The following is a 22,084-nucleotide window of genomic DNA, read 5'->3' on the forward strand; positions in this document are numbered from 1 at the left end:
ACTTATACCACTATAGAAGTACTGGGGTCTGGGAGTTACGTCCGGTATACAGATAAACACTCGGGTATGTCTGTCTAAATGAAACCGGACGCTTAGAAACGGGCTAACAAATGCCACGGGCACTCTAATTTTAAACATTGGATCCATTTTTGCAGGTAAATTCTGTTCTCACTTATAGTATGTGTTTATCGTGGAACTAAAATGACCACAAAACTCCTGAAATAACGGGTTTTTCCCATCTAATAAATGTGATGACATACTGTATGGCAAGGATTGCTTTAACGCTAGGTTCAGTTATTGATGCAGTTTTTTTAGCCAAATTTAGAAGTGGATCCTGTAGGAAGGAGAAGTATAAGTTCTTCCTTTATATTTCCCATACCTTTTGAATCCAGTTCTGGCTTTGGCTTAAAAAAAACTGCACCAAAAATGGTATGTACGTGAATCTAGCCTGAAATTTTTCCCTGCACAGCGGGTGGCTGTGCAGGAAAATACCATGAAGGGGCTGCATCACCTTCATTTTTAGAACTGGTCAGGTCTCAGCGATCACTTTATGAAATGGGAATAACCTTAATGCCTTCTATCGATTACCATTTTGCATAGAACTTCCTAGATTTTGATACACAGGCACACACAAATATCATTTGCAGGGGCTAATCATTTTTATTGTATTCATCCTGAACCTACATGATGTAAATACAGCTGTTGGGAGTTACCATTCCTACGAAGTAAGAACAGTTTAGCTCTTATCATGTTTACAATAAGAATATCATCCAGTAAACACATTGGATTCTGATCCAGCTGTATATAGTAGCAGTCTTCTTTGGTTAAAAGTAATATTGGTAGTTAAAGCATTGTACATAAATTAAAAGGGCATGAGCAACTTTGTCATGGGAAAAATTATCTTTAGATATGTACTTGTAAAGGTTCAGCTAACACCATGATTTACTGTATGTATTCCTTTTTATTTTCCAAGACCTGTTATGTCTGCATGGGAAGCTGCAAGATTTGAGCTCAGTTGGCATTGACACTTTTCTCAATGCTCTGTAAATCCTCAACCCTGCCCCTCTCACACCGACATGGCTGTGGAAGCTGGGATTACTGTGAGAAAATGCAGCTCAGTAGCCTTTATTGATATAAAACATGCTGTGTGTGAACAACAATTTAAGACTTCAGTATCAGACTTCACATAATCTTTATTTGTACTCTAACCATGGGCATGAACCTGGCGCACATAGGTCTGCACAGGTGTATTTTACACAAAGCAGAAAGAGCAGAGCACAAACCAGCTGAATTCCTGTACCTGTAAAGTAAGATCAAACAGGCCTGCATCAACCACACTGTGTACACATATCTTAGAAAACATTCCAGCCCTTCCTCCCCCTCCTTGTGTGTTGGTGGCCCGTATGAAGAGGCTGGCAGTCCGGCTGTTGATAAGCCCAGGCAGCCCACTTTTACGTCACGGATGATGCAAAGAAAAAGAGGTGAGGGCAGGCATAGCTAATTAACTGAGCAGTACTGCCAGCCCCTTCATATATGTGATCTACCCACAGGCAGGAAGCTCTCTGCCATCTGAGGCTGTGACAGCGCAACGCTGCAGAAGCTCCACTCCGGGACCACACGGCAGGGAGTGACATCGAGCCATCCGTAAAGGTTTCAAAACGAAAGCATATTTGTATCCATAATTTCGATTTGAAAACGACTAAATTATCCGTATAAAGATAGGTGCGGGTCTCAGAGGTGGGACCTGCACCTAGCTGACATTTATGGCATGATGGGCAAACCCCTTTAACTTTATGAGCATCTGAAACTTGTTTCAAATGTTTCTGCCATTCGACAAATGAAATCTTAGGAAAGGTACATTTTGGGAAAATAAAACAGACATTGGGCAGATAAGTTCTCTGTATAAAAGGATGGCAATTTGTGTTACCAATGGGTCACTAAACCTAAAGGGGAGATGTCTTGAAACTGCGCCAGGCTTCGTTAAAAACAAGTTAGAGTAACACGCCTCTTAATAAATTTTTTGCATTTTCGACTGTCTGTGCGAACCTAAATTAAATGCTAGCAGCAGCTGGTGTCGATTTCTGTCAGTTTCTGCGGGCTGTGGGTGGCTATGCCTACTTTCGCTAAACTCTGCTTATTTTTTTTTAAATATTGGCATGGGAGGGAAAACAGCCTAAAAGTCGAGAATTTTGCAACTTTTGGGCTGTTTGCAACATTTTGTTAACTTTCACAAAAAGTCTCTCTTACCCAGTTTGCGGTACCGTTAAAGCAGTATTACGGTTTTAGCAATTAAAAAGCGTTCATTGATAAACAGTTATACAATTTTCCAGTATAGTTTTTGGATAAATTCCTCCAGTTTTCAAGATTTTGCTTGCATCCATTCAATAGGATCCTACATGGCTTACTTATAAAATCGGGTCATGTGATGAGCACAGGGGATCGCAGGGTTTATTAAATGACAAAGACAGATTTTTATCCGCTGGACGTAAATAATGAAGGCTGAATGACTGCAAGCAGAGCTCTTGAAGGCCGCAATGAATGGATACAGAAAGTAAAAGTAGAAAATTGTATAACTTTTCATAATACAATGAACTTACCCCTCTAAATGTTTTCCGTAATCAGGCAGGAAAGGTTGAGAGTAGTGATGTTCAATAGGATTAATATATCTCAATGTATGTTATGCCAACACAAGGATGAGCTCACTTCAGTAGCCTGCAGTGGCTGCACAAGCCTCCTACTTCCTCAGTTCTCTCTCTAGCTGCTCTCAGAGGCAATATCTTACCAGACCACTACGTAATGCTAGCACGTCATGTGGAATATGCATTTAGATTAGTACACAAGCCTCCTCTTAAGTATCGACACATTTGATATTTTCACATGTATGTAATGTGTAAGCTTAAAGTGTACCCGTCAGCTCTCCTGGCACACCCGTTTTAGTAAATACTGGTCTTCCCCGTGAAATAATGCTGGAGCACATCTTCTAATTGTGCAGTTCCGCTGTTAGGCCATGTACACACAGCAGATACGCCATAGGCAGAAATCCTCACCTGAAACTCAGTTCTGCTGCGGATTGGCCAGTGGATCCGCATGCGGATTAGCTCCATTGTGATTCAATGGAGCTAATCCGTGGCTTTGCAGTGCGGAATCTGCGGTGGACCTGAAAAATCTGCAGCACGGTCATTATTCCATGTATTTTCCTGAGCGTGTAAATCGGGGTATAAAAGGCATTGCCGCCAGAATATTATCGGATTCTGTCAACGATTTAGTCACGGAATCTGCGCCTAAATCATGACAGATTCGTCACTGTGCAAATATGGAATTCCTCTTTGTATTATCAATAGGGTAGGGACCTGCAGTCCGACACTGTTCAAGGCATGGCACAATGCAGAGTTCTGAGAGAAGATGTTGCAGGATTGTTATTACGATGAATACAAGTATTTACTAGACATGTCCGGAGAGCCGACAGCTCCTCTTTACAGGCTTATACACTTTTTAGATTTAGGTCTTCCTGGCAGTTCCTCTGTAGTACAGAATGGTAAGGTTAATTTAAGCTTCTGCTATTGGTTAATAACTTTCCACATCATGCACAGGACATTCAGCTTAATGAACTAAACCAGTAGCCAAATCACAAGTTCTCACTTTTGCAGAATAGAAAAAAAAGAACTAAAAAAAAAATGATTTAGAATTTTAGAGGTTGCAAAGTATGTAGGATAATAAATTGAATGTGAAGGAGTGAACTTCTGGGATTGGGAGTTACTTCTATCATGAGGCATCAAGGCTTCAGCATTTCGTGGAGGTAAACGGAGTGCATGTGGTATGCGGACATCCAGTTGGAGCATTTGTAAACGTTTCTGTAATAAGAGCTTGAAACATTAGAATGGTAACTTTGCCATGCTTCATAATATGACCGCCAGTAGTCAGCATAGCTCATGTTACCATAGGGAAAAGCACTGGCATTCATATAGTCCAGCTGGTACATGCCATCCTGAGTATTCTTACACACTGCTCTTCTGGACAGCCGAGTTACTTTTTTACCCCGTTTTCTAAGCTTTTTGGAATGGCTGATCATTACGTCTTTACCAACATGGCAGTTTGCCGTGACCAAGCTTGCCTGCGGCACCTCTTCAGAAGATACTGGAAAGTCATCCACATTTAACTGGCAAACAGCAGCCCCATCTGTCCGTCCAGCGGAGAGGTCTGGATTACAGCTGGACTGTTCCTTGGTCTTCTGTTCCTCCTGCGAATACCTGGATCCCTCACTACGGTCTTCACTCTCTGATAAGGAACTAGATGAGCTATAACTTTTGTTACTTGAATTCCCACCTTTTTCTGCAGTATTTTCAGCATCTGAAGGCATATCTACTGAGCTATTCTCTTTATCCAGGTTTTCAGAAGCAAATCTCTCTGCGTGACTTCCTGTATAAACGCGGATGATTTCCACGTGTTTTTCTAAGCCTTCCTTAATAAACTGTTCATAATCTTCTACAAGCTCAGCAAAAGATGATGTGCAAACAACCGGACGCTTAAAAGAAGATAAACTTGGGATTTTAGGAAGGGAATTATCCAGTCCCTGTTGGATTTTGATGTCACTTCCCAAGCCTTCTACTGTCCTTTTAGGTTTACTGGCATCAGTTGGTTTCTTGGGCAAGCTACACGTCTCTTCATGTATCCATTCCTGCTCATATTCTTTTTCTATAGACTTCTTTTTGGCAACTTTCTTTTGCTTAGGTTGAGTAGCTTTAGTATTTTTCCTGCTAATGCCCAATTCTGGTAAGGAACTTATGTCCATATTTTGCGTTTTGAGAGAATCCCCTGTTTTGACTTCTGACGTTACCACTTGAGATGTGTTCTTCATCGACTTTATCTCAACATTCCAGTCACAAGCTTCCTCCATAAGCCCATCTGGAATTGGCTCTGTACAGAAAGGTTACATTTTAATGCAAGTATGGAAAAAATATTGCATAAAATAATATCTGAAAAGCGAAGATGGAATAGAATAGCTTTGAAGGTATGTCAATAAAACATCTCCCTTTGATGAAAGCTGAAGTCATCTTGCCCTAGTTATTCCAATGCCCCACAGCCAAGTTTACAGTGAATGGGAGTGACAAACAGAACTGGCTTTTTCTGATGTTCCCATTGATCTCTATGAAGAATGATGGCACATGCTTGTCCTGCTCCCTGGCTGAGAGTGGCAATTTATGGCCCCTCGTTCTTGCCAATGGTGGGGATCACAGAGGCCTGGCTGCCTACTAACTTACTTTTTTGATATATTTCATTGACTGTTATTAATATAAAAAACAGTTTGTTGTTGGACAACCTCTTAAATGTTTATTGGCAGTGACGACAGCACTTTTGCAAAGGAGCTGTTTTTTTTGCACATAGGGCAGATACTAGTATATCTAGCAAGAGCAGCAGTTCCTCCATCATGCCTATTTTGCTGGAAATCACCCCCACCATCCCATTTACCAGGTAGAGGAAGTAGACGAAGGTTACACTTCTGAGCTATTGACATCATCAAGTTCTCCTCTTCTCCCCGACAGCAGTAAGATACAGAAATGCCATAGGTACCTGTGACAGCATAGTTGTGCTATTAGACAAGCTTGCATACATTTTTTTTCAAAAACGGAAACATTAAAAAGCGAAGAAGTAGAAAGACAGAAAAACTTACCTCAAAATAAGAAACCAATGAAACAATCCCGTGACAAATCCATTAAAGAGACTCTGTCACCACATTATAAGTGCCCTATCTCCTACATAAGGAGATGGGCGCTATAATGTAGGTGACAGTAATGCTTTTTATTTAAAAAAACGATCTATTTTTACCACTTCATTAGCGATTTTAGATTTATGCTAATGAGTTGCTTAATGCCCAACTGGGCGTATTTTTACTTTCGACCAAGTGGGCGTTGTACAGAGGAGTGTATGACGCTGACCAATCAATGACCAATCCGCGTCATACACTTCTCTCCATTCATTTACACAGCAGCATCGCGTTCTTACTAGAACACGATGTGCTGCCACATAAACAGACATGAACGTTAATCAAGTGTCCTGATAATGAATATACATGACCTCCAGCCTGGACGTCATGTGTATTCAGAATTCTGACACTTCTGAATCTTTTCTGTGAGATTTCCAGCAAGGGAAACAAAATCTCGTTTACACCGTAATCTCGCGAGGGGGGAGGGGGACTAGTAGTGGGCAATAGTCTGAGGAAAGGTATATACTGCTCAAATAAAATACCAAAGCTGATGTTCAACTATTCATCCCTTATCATTCATTAATTTTCACATCCTTTCTTAATATTTTTTTCCAGAATATATAATCAAAGATGTTGTCCAGTATTAGAAAACTCATGGCTCCTTTCTTCCAAAAACAGCACCACAAATTGTGTAGAGTCCCAGCTCAGCAAAACCCATGGACAGGTGTGGCGCTGTTCCTGGAAAAAAGCCACCAAGTTTTTCTAAATCCTGTACAATCCCTTTAAAGCGTACCTACAGTTAAAACTTTTACCATGGCACTTACTAGGACAAGCCTATTTGCAAAATACTCTATTAAATGTGAATGCATCCGCTCGGCAATAACGCACAACTGCAGCTTCCTCCAGGAATGAGTGGGCAGGTCTATTACCTAGGCACTAACTCGGAGGCCTCTAGCAGACTGAGGTTTTAAGTGGGTATGAAAGCCCAAGCTGGCCATGCAAATACTATTATGGCAGGACCGGTCGATAATCAGATGTCAGGGGGGAAATAAAAGGATCAGACATGTTGAATTTCATTCTATGTTTGTGTCTGGTAGCAGCTTATTCCATTTTCCCTATCAATAACACATCCGTTTGGCCATACCAAGCGTGAATGTGTATGGAGAAGTCAGCAGGAACAGCTTTAACTCAAGGTACACTATTCTAGGATAAATGTGAGAACTTTTTTTTTTTTAAAGGAGAACCTTCTTATGCCTAAAGAACAATGAAATTTACTAGAGATTTAAAAAAATATATCCCTTAGTACAGGGGTCTCAAACTCGGCCGGGTAAATGGGCTGCACATAGAAAAAAATGTAAAATTGACGCGCCGCATTACCTTCAAATTTGATACAATACAAAAGTATTGTTAATCAATTAGTTATTCGAACTACTATAATAATACCACATTACTATAACAGTACATTACTATAATACTACATTACTATAATAATACCACATTACTATAACAGTACATTACTATAATTATACATTACTATAACAATACTACATTACTATAACAACAGTACATTACTATAATACTACATTACTATAACAACAGTACATTACTATAATAATACATTACTATAACACTACATTACTATAACAACAGTACATTACTATAATACTACATTACTATAACAACAGTACATTACTATAATACTACATTACTATAATAATACATTACTATAACACTACATTACTATAATACTACATTACTATAATACTACATTACTATAATACTACATTACTATAACACTACATTACTATAACAACACTACTACATTACTATAATAATACCACATTACTATAACAACACTACATTACTATAATACTACATTACTATAACAACACTACATTACTATAACACCACATTACTATAACAGTACATTACTATAACAATACTATATTACTATACCACCACATTACTATAACAATACTACATTACTATAACAACAGTACATTACTATAATACTACATTACTATAATACTACATTACTATAACAATACTACATTACTATAATACCACATTACTATAATACTACATTACTATAACAGTACATTACATTACTATAATACTACATTACTATAACAATACTACATTACTATAATACCACATTACTAGAATACTACATTACTATAACAGTACATTACTATAATACTACATTACTATAACAATACTACATTACTATAACAACAGTACATTACTATAATACTACATTACTATAACAACAGTACATTACTATAATACCACATTACTATAACAATACTACATTACTATAACAGTACATTACTATAATACTACATTACTATAACAACACTACATTACTATAACAACACTACATTACTATAACAATACTACATTACTATAACAATACTACATTACTATAACAACACTACATTACTATAACAACAGTACATTACTATAATACTACATTACTATAACACTACATTACTATAACAACAGTACATTACTATAATAATACATTACTATAACACTACATTACTATAACAACAGTACATTACTATAACAACACTACATTACTATAATACTACATTACTATAACAACACTACATTACTATAATACTACATTACTATAACAACACTACATTACTATAACACCACATTACTATAACAGTACATTACTATAACAATACTATATTACTATAATACCACATTACTATAACAATACTACATTACTATAACAACAGTACATTACTATAATACTACATTACTATAATACTACATTACTATAACAATACTACATTACTATAATACCACATTACTATAATACTACATTACTATAACAGTACATTACTATAATACTACATTACTATAACAACAGTACATTACTATAATACCACATTACTATAACAATACTACATTACTATAACAGTACATTACTATAATACTACATTACTATAACAACACTACATTACTATAACAACACTACATTACTATAACAATACTACATTACTATAACAATACTACATTACTATAACAACAGTACATTACTATAACAACAGTACATTACTATAATACTACATTACTATAATACTACATTACTATAACAATACTACATTACTATAACAATATTACATTACTATAATACCACATTACTATAACAATACTACATTACTATAACAACAGTACATTACTATAATACTACATTACTATAACACCACATTACATTACTATAACAATACTACATTACTATAATACCACATTACTATAACAATACTACATTACTATAACAGTACATTACTATAATACTACATTACTATAACAATACTACATTACTATAACAACACTACATTACTATAATAATACTACATTACTATAACAACACTACATTACTATAACAACACTACATTACTATAACAACACTACATTACTATAACAATACTACATTACTATAACAACACTACATTACTATAATAATACTACATTACTATAACAACACTACATTACTATAATAATACTACATTACTATAACAACACTACATTACTATAACAACACTACATTACTATAACAATACTACATTACTATAACAATACTACATTACTATAATAATACCACATTACTATAATAATAATATACATTACTATAATACTACATTACAATAACACATTACTATAACAATATTACATTACTACAACACTACTACATTACTATAATAATACTACATTACTGTAATAATAACAATACTACATTACTATAATACTACTACATTACTATAACACTACATTACTATAACAACACTACATTACTATAACACTACATTACTATAATACCACATTACTAGAACAACACTACATTACTATAATAACACCACATTACTATAACAATACTACATTACTATAATACCACATTACTATAATACTACATTACATTACTAGAACAATATTACATTACTATAATAATAACAGTACTATAACCTTATATTACTACATTACTATAATAATACTACTACATTACTATTACTATAACACTACTACATTACTAGAACACTACATTACTATACTAATACTACATTACTATTAGACTACATTACTATAAATATACTACATTACTATGATAATAGCGCTAGATTTAATCCTAACGGAAATTTGCCTGTTTACTCCGCGTGTTTAATTTAACAATCCAGTTTTCCAGTTTGTGTCACTAAATGCAGTCTGGCTGCTCAGTTAACAGCATTTGGCAGACAAGAATATCAAGATTGGGCAGCTACTTTTTAGATAATGCCACAGTGCTCTCTGTAGATAATGCCACAATGCCCTCTGTAGATAATGCCACAATGCCCTCTGTAACTAATGCCATACCCCCACCTAGATAATGCCACTGTGCCCTCTGTAGAAAATGCCACACACTTCTCCTAGATAATGCCACATTGCCCTCTGTAAATAATGCCACAGTACCATCTGTAGATAGTGCCACACACAACCCTTTATGTAGTGCCACACACCAGACGGAGCCCCAGAGCAGAGCACTAGTATAGGCTCTGTCTATATATGGACAGTGATGTCAGGGGCAAGCCCAGAGACAGAGTCCCGGGCAGAGCGCTACTAGTGCTCGGCCTGGGACTCCATCTCTGCTCCTTACATCACTGTCCACAAATAGACAGTGATGTCAGGGGCCTCCCCAGCTGGAACCCCGGAGCAGAGCTGCTTCTAGCACCATATATTGACAGTGATGTCAGGGGCTTCCTCAGAGCAGGAGTCCCAGATCAGAGCACTAGTATAAGCTCTGCTCTGGGACGTCATGAAGGAGCGCCAGCGCACTCCTCCTTCGGGCTGCTCTCTTCTCTCACGAGGGAGCTTCGGTCCCCCGCGGGCCGCAGATGACAGCCGCAGGGGCCTTATGCGGCCAGCGTGTTTGTGACCCCTGCCTTAGTACTACATAGACTGTAAAGAAATATTGAAAATAGTAAAACATTAGGATTAGTTCGGAAGAAGGGTTGTTTGGAAGGAGGGGGATGAGAGAATATTTATTTTTCGCTGGTAATAAAAAATTTTTTTAAAAAAGAAATAAAAAAAAGATATTGAAGTTTTGTTAATGACAGAAATTTAAAAGGATCTTGTGATTTTGTTTTTAGTTTAAGTCACTAGATACGTATATTTATAAGCTTAGAAGATTATATTTAAAAAGAAAAAAAGAACACACAACAACAAAGCATGAAACATAAAGTAGACATTAAGCATATTACCATAACGTCCAGCCCTTCCTATTCGGTGCATGTAGGTCTCCCAGTCATGTGGTACATCCAGATTTATAACCAAATTTACTTTCTCAGCGTCAATACCACGCGATGTCTAACATGTTTCAAAAAATAAAAAATATTTAACACTCATCTTTTGGGCTACCAACCCTTGTAGTACAACCACAACACAATAAAAAAAAAAAAGGCTGCCAGGTTGGTGACAGGTGAACTATTTGGTGTTAAATTACAAAAGTTTATAAAGTCTACATGTGCGCATGCGCTAAATGCAGGAAGCTGAAGATACAGATAGTGTACACACAGATGGCGGATCTCCATTATTTACGTGCAGCCAGCGCATCACTTACAGGAATAGCACAAGATGGATAAAGAAGCTTAATCACGAAGATAGAGTGTCATATTTTTGGTTGTTCTAACACATATTAATGAAACATTGCCAACCCCTTTAACAGAAACCTTTCTTCTGTAAACATCACAACTCAAACACAAGTGTAAAGACTGGAAACAAACAACGTTGATGACAACTTGGTTTGCATAAGTTTTTTCAATACATGCCCCGAATGACCCCAATGACAAATGAGCACACTTTACCATCAGTTTGAGTCCCCTAGAAAGGCGCTTGGAAAAATACTTCACATTGAACACTCCCGGATTCATACTTTTTTCCTAAAGTATCATTCACGGTTTTATTTCTGATGCAATCTTCAGTCTAAAAGGCCTGTTCACATCACCGTTGCCCTTCCGTTGAAGGGTTCCGTCGGGTTAACCCCTCAACGGAAAGGCAAACGGAAACCTCCGCTTCCCTCACCATTGAACTCAATGGTAACGGAATCCTAGCTAATGGTTTCTGCCTGTCACTGTTGTGACAGGGTTCCGTCGTTTTGACAGAATCAATAGCGCAGTCGACTGCGCTATTGATTCAGTCTGAAACAACAGAACCGTTACAACGGTGAAAGACGGAAACCATTAGCTAGGATTCCTTCACCATTGAGTTCAATTGTGAGGGAAACGGAAGCTGAGGTTTCTGTTTGCCTTGCCACTGAGGGGTTAACCAGACGGAAAACCTCAGACAGTACCCCTCAGCTGAAACGAATGCTGATGTGAACAGGCCTTAATTGGCCAATCCACCCATTCAATTTGTAACTTTGTTACTATTTAAACACTGTCCAAGATGCTTACAAGATCAGTAGAAATTAGGACACGGCAATGGTACTGCTTCAGTTTGGCCATAGCATTGAGTCTTTGGTTTTGGTTCATACTGCCTACAAGGAGACAAAATAATAAACAAAAAACTTAAAGAGGCTCTGTCACCATATTATAAGTGCCCTATATCCTACATAAGGAGATCGGCGCTATAATGTAGGTGACAGCAGTGCTTTTTATTTAGAAAAACGATCTATTTTTACCACGCTAGGAGTGATTTTAGCTTTATGCTAATGACTTTCTTAAAGGGGCTCTGTCACCACATTATAAGTGCCCTATCTCCTATATAAGGAGATCGGCGCTATAATGTAGGTGACAGCAGTGCTTTTTATTTAAAGGGAATGTGTTGCCAGCAAAACATGATTTTTTTTTTTTTAGTTAAACAATTAGTGTGTAGGTGATAGTAGTGTGTAGTGTGTAGAACATTGTTCTAATTTTTTTTTTTTTTTTCACGAGTCAGGAAATATTATAAATTGGATTCAATTGGATTCTAATTTATAATATTTCCCATTGCTGGTCACTAGATGGAGCCATTCCCAAAATTGCAGCATTGCATGTGGTAAAGCAACCACATTGCTTTATGCTGAAAAATTGGGTAAAAAGCCCTCGCTCTAGTGAGCTCTCAGCATCCCCCCCTCCTTTATCCTGGCTAGTGCCGGGAGAAACGAGGGGTTTGAACGGTCTAACCTCCTACACTGTGTGTCGCCATTTTTTGAGCTAACACACAGTGTAGTAGGTTTACATACAGTAGTAAACACACACTGAACACAAACATACATAGAAATCCCTTACCTGCTCCAGACGCCGCCGCTCCCTCCGGTCCATCCGCTCCGTCTGCTGCCGCTGCTCCATGTGCACAAGTCCGGAAGCCGCGACCGGAAGTAGTAATCTTACTGTCCGGCCGCGACTTCCGGTCCACAGGAAAATGGCGGCGGACGGCGCGCATTTCAAATTGAACTGTGTGGGAGCGGCGCATGCGCCGTTCCCACACAGCGGCGTACAATGTTAGTGGATGGAACGGGCCCCGTTCGCAGTCCCTATGGGACTGGAGCTGCCGTATTCCATGTCTGTATGTGTCGTTAATCGACACATACAGAAATGGAAAAAAAAATGGCAGCCCCCATAGGGAAGAAAAAGTGTAAAAATAAGAAAAAGTAACACACAAACACACAAATTAATCCAAACGTTTTTAATAAAGCACTAACATCTTTATCATATTAAAAAATTTTATGTGGTAACACTGTTCCTTTAATAAAACGATCTGTTTTCACCACTTTATTAGCGATTTTAGATTTATGTTAATGAGTTGCTTAATGCCCAAGTGGGCGTGTTTTACTTTAGACCAAGTGGCCGTTGCACAGAGGAGTGTATGACGCTGACCAATCAGTGACCAATCAGCGTCATGCACTCCTCTCCATTCATTTAGGCAGCACATAGGGATCCTTTTAGATCGCTATGTGCTGTCTTATACTAACACATTAACAATACTGAAGTGTTTAGACAGTGAATAGACATTCCACGGGATGTCTATTCACAATCTCTGCACTTCGTTACTGTTTCTATCGTAGTTACAGCAGAGCAAGCGTAATCTCGCGAGATTACGCAGTAAATGACAGGTTACAACGAGATTACGCTTGCTCTGCTGTAACTACCACAGACAGAGTAACGAAGTGCAGAGATTGTGAATAGACATCCCGTGGAATGTCTATTCACGGTCTAAACACTTCAGTATCGTTAATGTGTTAGTATAAGACAGCACATAGCGATCTAAAATTATCCCTATGCGCGGCCTAAATGAATGGAGAGATGTGTATGACGCTGATTGGTCAGCGTCATACACTGCTCTGTACAACGCCCACTTGGTCTAAAGTAAAACACGCCCACTTGGGCATTAAGCAACTCATTAGCATAAATCTAAAATCGCTAATAAAGTGGTGAAAATAGATTGTTTTTCTAAATAAAAAGCATTACTGTCACCTACATTACAGCGCCCATCTCCTTATGTAGGAGATAGGGCACTTATAATGTGGTGACAGAGTCTCTTTAAAAGGTGTAATGTGTAAAACAAATAACGGCTCTAATTTACAGTACACATTTACACATTAGTTCTGTAAAAACTGAATGCTGACTTACCAGATATACACACAGCCGGAAAACCTTTGGCTGTGAGAACATCGGAGAGGTGTTGAGCCCTATAAAAAGAAATCAAGATGTAGAGCTCTACGAAATATATCTGTAAAATAACAAAGTAAAAAAGTGCAGGCGGACAGTTATCAACACATGCCCACTAGCGCTTCTCTAAATTGGCCGCTGACAAAGAAAGGACCTCTGGTGGTGTCACTCACGCACAGCAGTACCTGTTGCTAAGCAACGGCCAAAATGTATTTGGATACAGCGGAGTAAACTAGAACCTGAAGAACTCACTAAAGCAATACTTTCAATTAAAAATTAGTTTTACAGGAGAGCCTTCTTTGCATTGCTGCTACTACACCTTAAATGGGTGGCACACGTCAACATGAAATACTCTCTTAGTGTGTAGGTAATAGGAAACAATAAGGTTACCTGCTATGTAAGTTAGAAAATACCAAGGCTTGGTTAAAGGGAACTCTACTGAATAATTCTTGCAAGTGTTGCACCTTCTCTTCAAAAGTCTTGTGTGGAAGAGGATGTGAATTCACCACCCTGTAATACTGTTTTAACCCTAGTCAAAACACAAAAAAAAAACGTTAATCCAATGGTGGTAATTACCCAATTTAGATATCTTTTTTGATTGGATTACACATACCTATAAGGCTGGGGTCAGTAACATTCAATCTGACAAATGTTGGCTCCCTCATATACTTTGTCAGAGCTTTAGCTAAGGATTCTGGGTATGTGGCTGAAACCGCTAACATTTGCTTGTTGGCTGGAAGGGATGAGTAAATCCAGCTGGTAGAGAAAAATAATGATAAAAACTGAAAATTACCATTCACTAGGAGATTAAAACAATATTAAACCAAGAAATTAATGATAAAAAGACAAGAAAAACCTGCAAGCACTGTTAGTCATTTTGTACGTTGGGAAGGGTTAAAAGGAACCAAAACTGCCTTTAGTCTAGCAATTTGGAACACAGAAGGCATCTACATGTTCATTTCTATCAAGTATGGATACAACAAGGAAATTTAGGCCTTGTTAACGCAGCGTGTATTCTACGAGTTTTTGACGTGTTTTACGCGCCGAAAAAAACTTCAAATACGCATGCTTTAAGCTTCCCATTGACATCAATGGGAAAGAGAATTGTAGTGCATACGACATGTCTTTTTTAAGCGCGTGTATGTATTTAAAAAGAAAAACATGAAACCGCAAAAAAAAAAAAAAAGGAAATGTCTTATTACACCCGTATTTTGCAGTCCAGGCTCATAGAAATGAATGCACGTGGCCATGTGCACGGCCTGCGATTTGCAGGCGGCCCACGGATGACACTCCACGGCCGTGCACACCACTACGGTCGTGTGCATGAGGCCTTATATGTACACAGGTACAGAGCTATTTAGAGCTGTTTGAGGCTTATTAGTCCTTTCTGGAACAGTCTTCTAGAAATCTCACAGGTATTAATTTCCTTCTGATTCCTTCCATTTTTGGCTGACAGATGGTTGAAGGTTGGAGCTTAGCTAGGGAGGGGGGGGGGGCAGGGTCTACTATTGCAGACAGAGGACAGAGTGACGGCTCCTACTGCAGCCAGTTGCAGGTGTGAGAGAGTAGTAGGGAGGGCTGAAATGGAGAAAGAATTTAAAGACACTGTCACCACATTATAAGTGCCCTATCTCCTATATAAGGAGATGGGCGCTGTAATGTAGGTGACAGTAATGCTTTTTATTTAAAAAAAAACGATCTATTTTCACAACGTTAGGAGCGATTTTGGTTTATGCTAATGAGTTGCTTAATGCCCAAGTGGGCGTATTTTTACTTTCGACGCTGACCAATCGGCATCATGCACTCCTCTCCATTCATTTAGACAGCAGAATCGCGTTCTTACTAGAACATGATCTGCAGCCACATACACAGCGATTCTGCTTGATTAACGTTAATCAAGTGTCCTGATAATGAATACACATGATCATCCAGCCTGGACGTCATGTGTATTCAGAATCCTGACACTTCTGAATCTTTTCTGTGAGATTTCCAGCACGGGAAACGAAATCTCGTTTATCTCCGTAATCTCGCGAGATTTCGTATCCATTGCTGGAATCTCACAGAAAAGATTCAGAAGTGTCAGGATTCTGAATACACATGACGTCCAGGCTGGATGATCATGTGTATTCATTATCAGGACACTTGATTAACGTTAATCAAGCAGAATGTCTGTGTATGTGGCTGCAGATCATGTTCTAGTAAGAACGCGATTCTGCTGTCTAAATGAATGGAGAGGAGTGCATGATGCCGATTGGTCAGCGTCATACACTTCTCTGTACAACGCCCACTTGGTCGTAAGTAAAAATACGCCCACTTGGGCATTAAGCAACTCATTAGCATAAACCAAAATCACTCCTAACGTTGTGAAAATAGATCGTTTTTTAAAATAAAAAGCATTACTGTCACCTACATTATACCTCCGATCTCCTTATGTAGCAGATAGGGCACTTATAATGTGGTGACAGAGCCTCTTTAATGTCCCACATTGCAGAACAGGGTCAAAGGAGAGGAAAATATTAAAGCAGGAATTGTTGTTATTTGTGTGTATCATTTACATTTAGTTTTCAATTAAAGCGGCCAAATATCTTCACAATTCCTTACTTAATTTGCTCCTGGAAGCTTCCTTCTTCTAGTAGTTTGTCCGCTTCATCAAGAACAAATAGCCGAATGCTGGATGTATTGAGAAAGCCAATTTCTATTAATTGCTTTATTCGGCCTGCAACAGGGGAAAAATAAAATATTGAAATTTTCATGTGATCCCAGACTGGCAAATGCAGCCTGGCAACATAAGACAGAGTTTATTTTTACACATAATTAAAAGCAGATAGTCACTAAAGCCAAGAATGGACTCCAGCCATCAGCGAACAGATTCCAAAAAGCGGAAGCCCAGAATGTCAACCCTTACAGAAGAATTGTACTGAGCAGTGAACATTTGTGTTACTTCTCATGACAAATCATGAAGGAACAGTAGACAAGTTGGAGCTAAGCGATATTAAGAAAGGTTTACTGGAATAGAATATGCATCTATTTTTTTTTTATTAATTTGCTCTCTGGATTATTAATCAGATTTTGGTAGTTGCAGCTTTTTTTGGGTTAGGTAAAAAAAAAAATAACAGAACCCCTGTGTTGACTGGTGCAGGACTTGTCTCAAGGCCTTGCACTAATAAAGGGGTTGTCCAGTCCCTAAACATTGATGGCCTAACCTCAGAATAGGCCATCAATATTTGATCGGTGAGGGTCAGATTCCCGGGACCCCCGCCGATCAGCTGTATTAAGGGGGCCGCAGCGCTCGTACGAAAACGGCTTCCCCTTCATTTTGTTCACTGCTCACACTGAATCACCTGTGGTTCACAGTGTTACAACCTTCTGCCATTGAAGTGAATGGGAGATGGCTGTAACACTGTGAACCGCTGCTACAAGTGTGTCGGCAATTCACAGTACGAGTAGTAAGAGAAATGAAGAGGAAGCAGCGCTCCTACAAGTGATGCGGCCCCGTCAAAACAGCTAATTGGGGGCGTCCCGGCAGTCGGACACTGACCAGTCAAATATTGATGGCCTATCCAGGATAGGCCATTCATTTTTAGGGACTGGAAAACCCCTTTAAGCAGAACGGTGCATTAGATTTGATCTGTGTATTCTTTAGTAAAGCCCTGTTAAAATGAAGTACGGGTGTCATTTAAACTAAAATGTTTAGTGTCCTCCAACTCTCTCCCTTGCCATCTGCTAAGGTCTTATAAAGACCTGCAATTTTGGACATCATGTCACTGTGGACGTAACAACATATGCGGACTAAGGTTCAACCCCACTGATACGCTGCTCATTCTGTTCTACCTTCAAACTAAATCCCGATCCTGCTCAACAATCCGCCCACCTCTGCCAATTTGCTAGACCCTGTTCAGCCCACATGTGCGGATTAAGCTATGTGGTAGGCTTGGCTGTACCATCAGACGATTCCTTTATTTTATAGTAGGCGGTCTACCGAACACGTCATCTATTAGGAGACTACGAAACGCGATTACCAGGCGAGCCCACAGCGATGTGACACTTCTTCAGTCGCGTTTTGTCCTGTGGCAATGGTGTCCCTCCTATAAAAACATGGCACTCCAACCCTTCCATGCGACTCCCTATAGATATAATAACGGAATGGATTTGAACCGCAATTTCTCTTGTTGGTGCCAACACCAAAATCTAGAAAAAAAACAAAAACATGTAAACACCTAACCAATATGGTGAAATACTGCGATTGAAACGTTAGAATAAATAAAAAGAAGAATACCTGCGTTGCGATATTCTCCAGAATCAAAGAATCTAATGCCACCGTGGAGAAGACGCAAGTTTTTCCAGTGCCGGACTTCGCCTGAACAATTAGATCTAAAATAAGCAAAAAGAAAATGTACCTTCAGCATATTTTTAATCTTAATGACCGGACACGTTCAGCGACTTTCTGCTCGTGCTCGTTACATAAGTACTGACATGTCTATCAAGTTCAACCAGGGGACGGGTGAAGGTAAGGGGTAGGGGTACATTTTATGATTTTGTTATAAGAAGGAAAAAAAATAGACCTATAAGACATGAAACAATCTGCCCTAAAGGAGAAACATTTCCCTTCTAATCCCAAGTGGCGATAAGACTGAGGATCAATATTATAAGGGGGTGAATACTTATGCACATTAAAGTTCTCCGTTTTTTGCCTGAATTATAGTTAGTGTAAAGCCTGATGGTTGTTTTTCTAGGTTAAAAAAACCTCTGTAACTCAGCATAGCCTTATAGGGTAACCAAATTTTTTATTTTTTTTAACCAGACAATTAAAATTAATTTTCCATGACCACATCCGTGGCTTACGCTTTCTTTGCACAGAGGGAGCTCCTGCTGATACACAGTGGGCGCTACTTCGGGGGACTTGTTAGGGCGAGTTCAATAATTTTTTCCGCCACGGATTCTGCCACTAATCCGCAGCGAAACTGCAGAAAAATCTGCTCTCCATACACATCTGACATTATAATGTAGGGGAAATGACTTATCTGGTGGAAACCATGAATCTCGGCTTGCTATACCGTTCTCCTGCTGCTTTTCTCTCCTTCACTTACCACATGCGTGTATTTACACACACACCCATATCGGATAGTAACGTCTAGGATTTTACGGTGCCCAATATTTGTAAGGGTAAAATAAAGAAGTCTCTGCATTTCTAGATTTAGGTACAGTATAGCAGAGAGCAGTGGAGTTTTCTTTAACATGGATAACTCTGCCACCTTTCATGTTCCGCTCACCTAACCCACATCTTCCAAGTGGTATGGCCTTGCTCTGAATTGGAGAGGGTTTGGTAAAGCCGGCTGCCTCCAAGCCCTCGAGCACAGGGCGTGACAGGAGCAGTGAGCCGAAGTCTGTAACCTCGCCGGGACCCTGCAAAACATCTCCAGTACGGGGTCGAGAGCCCAATGTGTGAGCAGCCATTTCCAAAGGATGACAACCTCGGAGATACCTGGAAAAATAGAAGTATAATAGCGAAAAGGTGTTAGGAAATAAAAACGATCAATTAGAACAGGGGTCAGCAACCTATGGCACGTGTGCCACAGCTGGCACGTGGGGCATGTTTGCCCAGCATGCTGAGTGTTAAGCCCTGCAAGTGCTCTCCAGCCAAAACCTAGTCCAACGCCATCCCCTTGGCTTGATTAATGGCTCTAGTGTGCGCCAATGCCAGATAACTCACAGCGCTTGCTTGGGATTCCAATAAAAAAAAACAGTGACGTCGCTGCACATTAGAGCGGTCAACCAAGTCAAGGGAATGGTGTTCGGCCTCATCCTTTATAAGTCTGGCAGGGAACAATAAGTGAGCTTGTCTCTCAGAGTCTGTAACTTTTTTTTTTTTCCCCTTTAAAATCGGCACACCATACCAAAAAGTTTTGCTGACCCTTGAATTAGAAGAAGATGAAATTAAAATTTGTCAGAAGGCATAAAATTAGTTTTTTGTTTCTAATAAAAAGTTTCAGGGCTGCCTTTTACAACCAATCAGATCACATCTTTCATTTTCAATCCAGCTCTAGAAAAATGAAAGCTGGAATTTGATTGGTTGTTATGGACAACACTGACTGGAACTTCGCTCCAAATGTTAAAAGGGAACAATTCCAAAAATACAATTGTATTAGAAAACTGTTACTAAGGCGTTACTAAATGTTTTTAAAGTTTTAGTTTAAAGCCACTTTCAGACGGGCTTAATACGGGTGCTTTTTTGCGCCCGTATTATGGATGCAACACCCGGATGTCCCACCGTTCATCAGAAACGGAGTTAGAGCACCATAGGCTTCTCTGTCGCTCTAACTCAGTTTCTGATGAATCGCAAGAGGTCAGGGAGTAAAAAAAAAAGCACCCGTATTACGCCCATCTGAAAGTGGCCTCAAGCATTTGTTGAAAACCGGTTATGGTGAAAGACTCCATTAACTTAGGGTGTCCTAAGAATCTCAAGCCAGCAGGTGCTACTCGTCTCGGTAAGATAGGTTCTCTGTGTGCACGCACATGGTCCCTACTGGCCAATTAGCCAAGAAGACTTTGGTCCGTAAGGCCACGTGCCCACGGCCATATTACGGCTCCATTTTGTACAGAGCCATAATAAGTCCCATTGCATGGCGCCATTACTGTACCCCCAATTTAAAAAAAATTCTGTCAGATTTAGTACAAATCTGATTAAAAAAAAATCCTTGCATGCTTCATCGAATGCTGCACGTGCGGAGATATTCTCCCCATTGCTTCTAGGAGGATCTCTTCGTACATACAGCACCTGAGAGTCTGTATGGCAGTTGTCAATTTATTCATAATTGTTTAGGAAGAATAACAGAGGAACGGCACAACGTAGAGTTCTAAGAAAATATTCTCCAGAATTGTTATTTCATGGGGAACGCAATTATTTACTAAAACAGACATGTATGAGAGGTGACAGATCCTCTTTAAGCAATTCCCTTAAAGGGTACTACATATGTTACTGGCGTGCCAGTCTCCTGAATAGGGTCTTTGCAGGAGAGGCTTCGGGGGCGTTGTTTTGTTACGTGGCAAAACTTCACCTCCCTCAGATTTAAACTCCTGTCAGGAGACGAAGATGCCATCAATGTTGGAGGTACCCTTTAAAATATTTATAGGTTCCAAAGATCTAGGACACTTGTAAAGCGTCTCGTCTGTTTTTACACTCGCCAATATGGATGCTCACCCCACAAACAGGATACTGGCATAGCGGATATATACACCATGAGGAAGATTTATCAAAACTGCTGTAAGGGAAAAGTGGATGAGTCATCTACAGCAACCAATCAGATCCCGTTTCTCATTTTCCAGAGACCCTTTGGAAATTGAAAGCCGAAACCTGATTTGTTGCTATTAGCAACTACTCCACTTTTTGATAAAGCTACCACAGTAACATGAACAGGCTGAAGCCCTTCATAGATAGAGAGGTGCAGGTATACAGGTCCTTCACACACATTGCAGCAGGCTGTGTGAGTGACGTAGTCACCTACAGACTGCAGCCACTGGCCCTGTCATACCCATGTGAGGCCTCTGTTGAATTTTCCACCCATCCTCCATGGTAGGATCATGAACCATTAACCGGCTCCCTCCCACTTACCACACAACAGTAGCAACTCTGCCTCCTGATAATGATGAATACTAGTTGTAGTGGGCTAAAGGACCTTTGGTGATGTCATGACCATGTGATCAGTCACATGTGTGGGAGGAGCCTTGTGAGCAGTGTGTGAGGACGTCTCGT

General features: G+C 39.4%; 1 protein-coding gene across 1 annotated transcript; it reads right to left on the reverse strand.

Annotated features, from left to right (window-relative positions):
* Window positions 1-637: 637 nt before the first annotated feature.
* On the reverse strand, window positions 638-22,017 carry DDX20 (DEAD-box helicase 20). Its single transcript, XM_075853875.1, has 12 exons — window positions 21,944-22,017; window positions 19,605-19,816; window positions 18,611-18,705; window positions 18,354-18,522; window positions 16,936-17,050; window positions 14,948-15,090; window positions 14,725-14,863; window positions 14,296-14,354; window positions 12,139-12,221; window positions 10,948-11,053; window positions 5,467-5,568; window positions 638-4,914 (listed from the first exon to the last, which is right to left on the reverse strand). The coding sequence occupies exons 2-12, from the start codon at window positions 19,786-19,788 to the stop codon at window positions 3,773-3,775; spliced, it is 2,337 nt and encodes a 778-aa protein (XP_075709990.1). The 5' UTR covers window positions 19,789-19,816; window positions 21,944-22,017; the 3' UTR covers window positions 638-3,772.
* Window positions 22,018-22,084: the final 67 nt, after the last annotated feature.

Source organism: Rhinoderma darwinii, chromosome 2, assembly GCF_050947455.1.
Source record: "Rhinoderma darwinii isolate aRhiDar2 chromosome 2, aRhiDar2.hap1, whole genome shotgun sequence".
Lineage (NCBI taxonomy): Eukaryota > Metazoa > Chordata > Amphibia > Anura > Rhinodermatidae > Rhinoderma > Rhinoderma darwinii.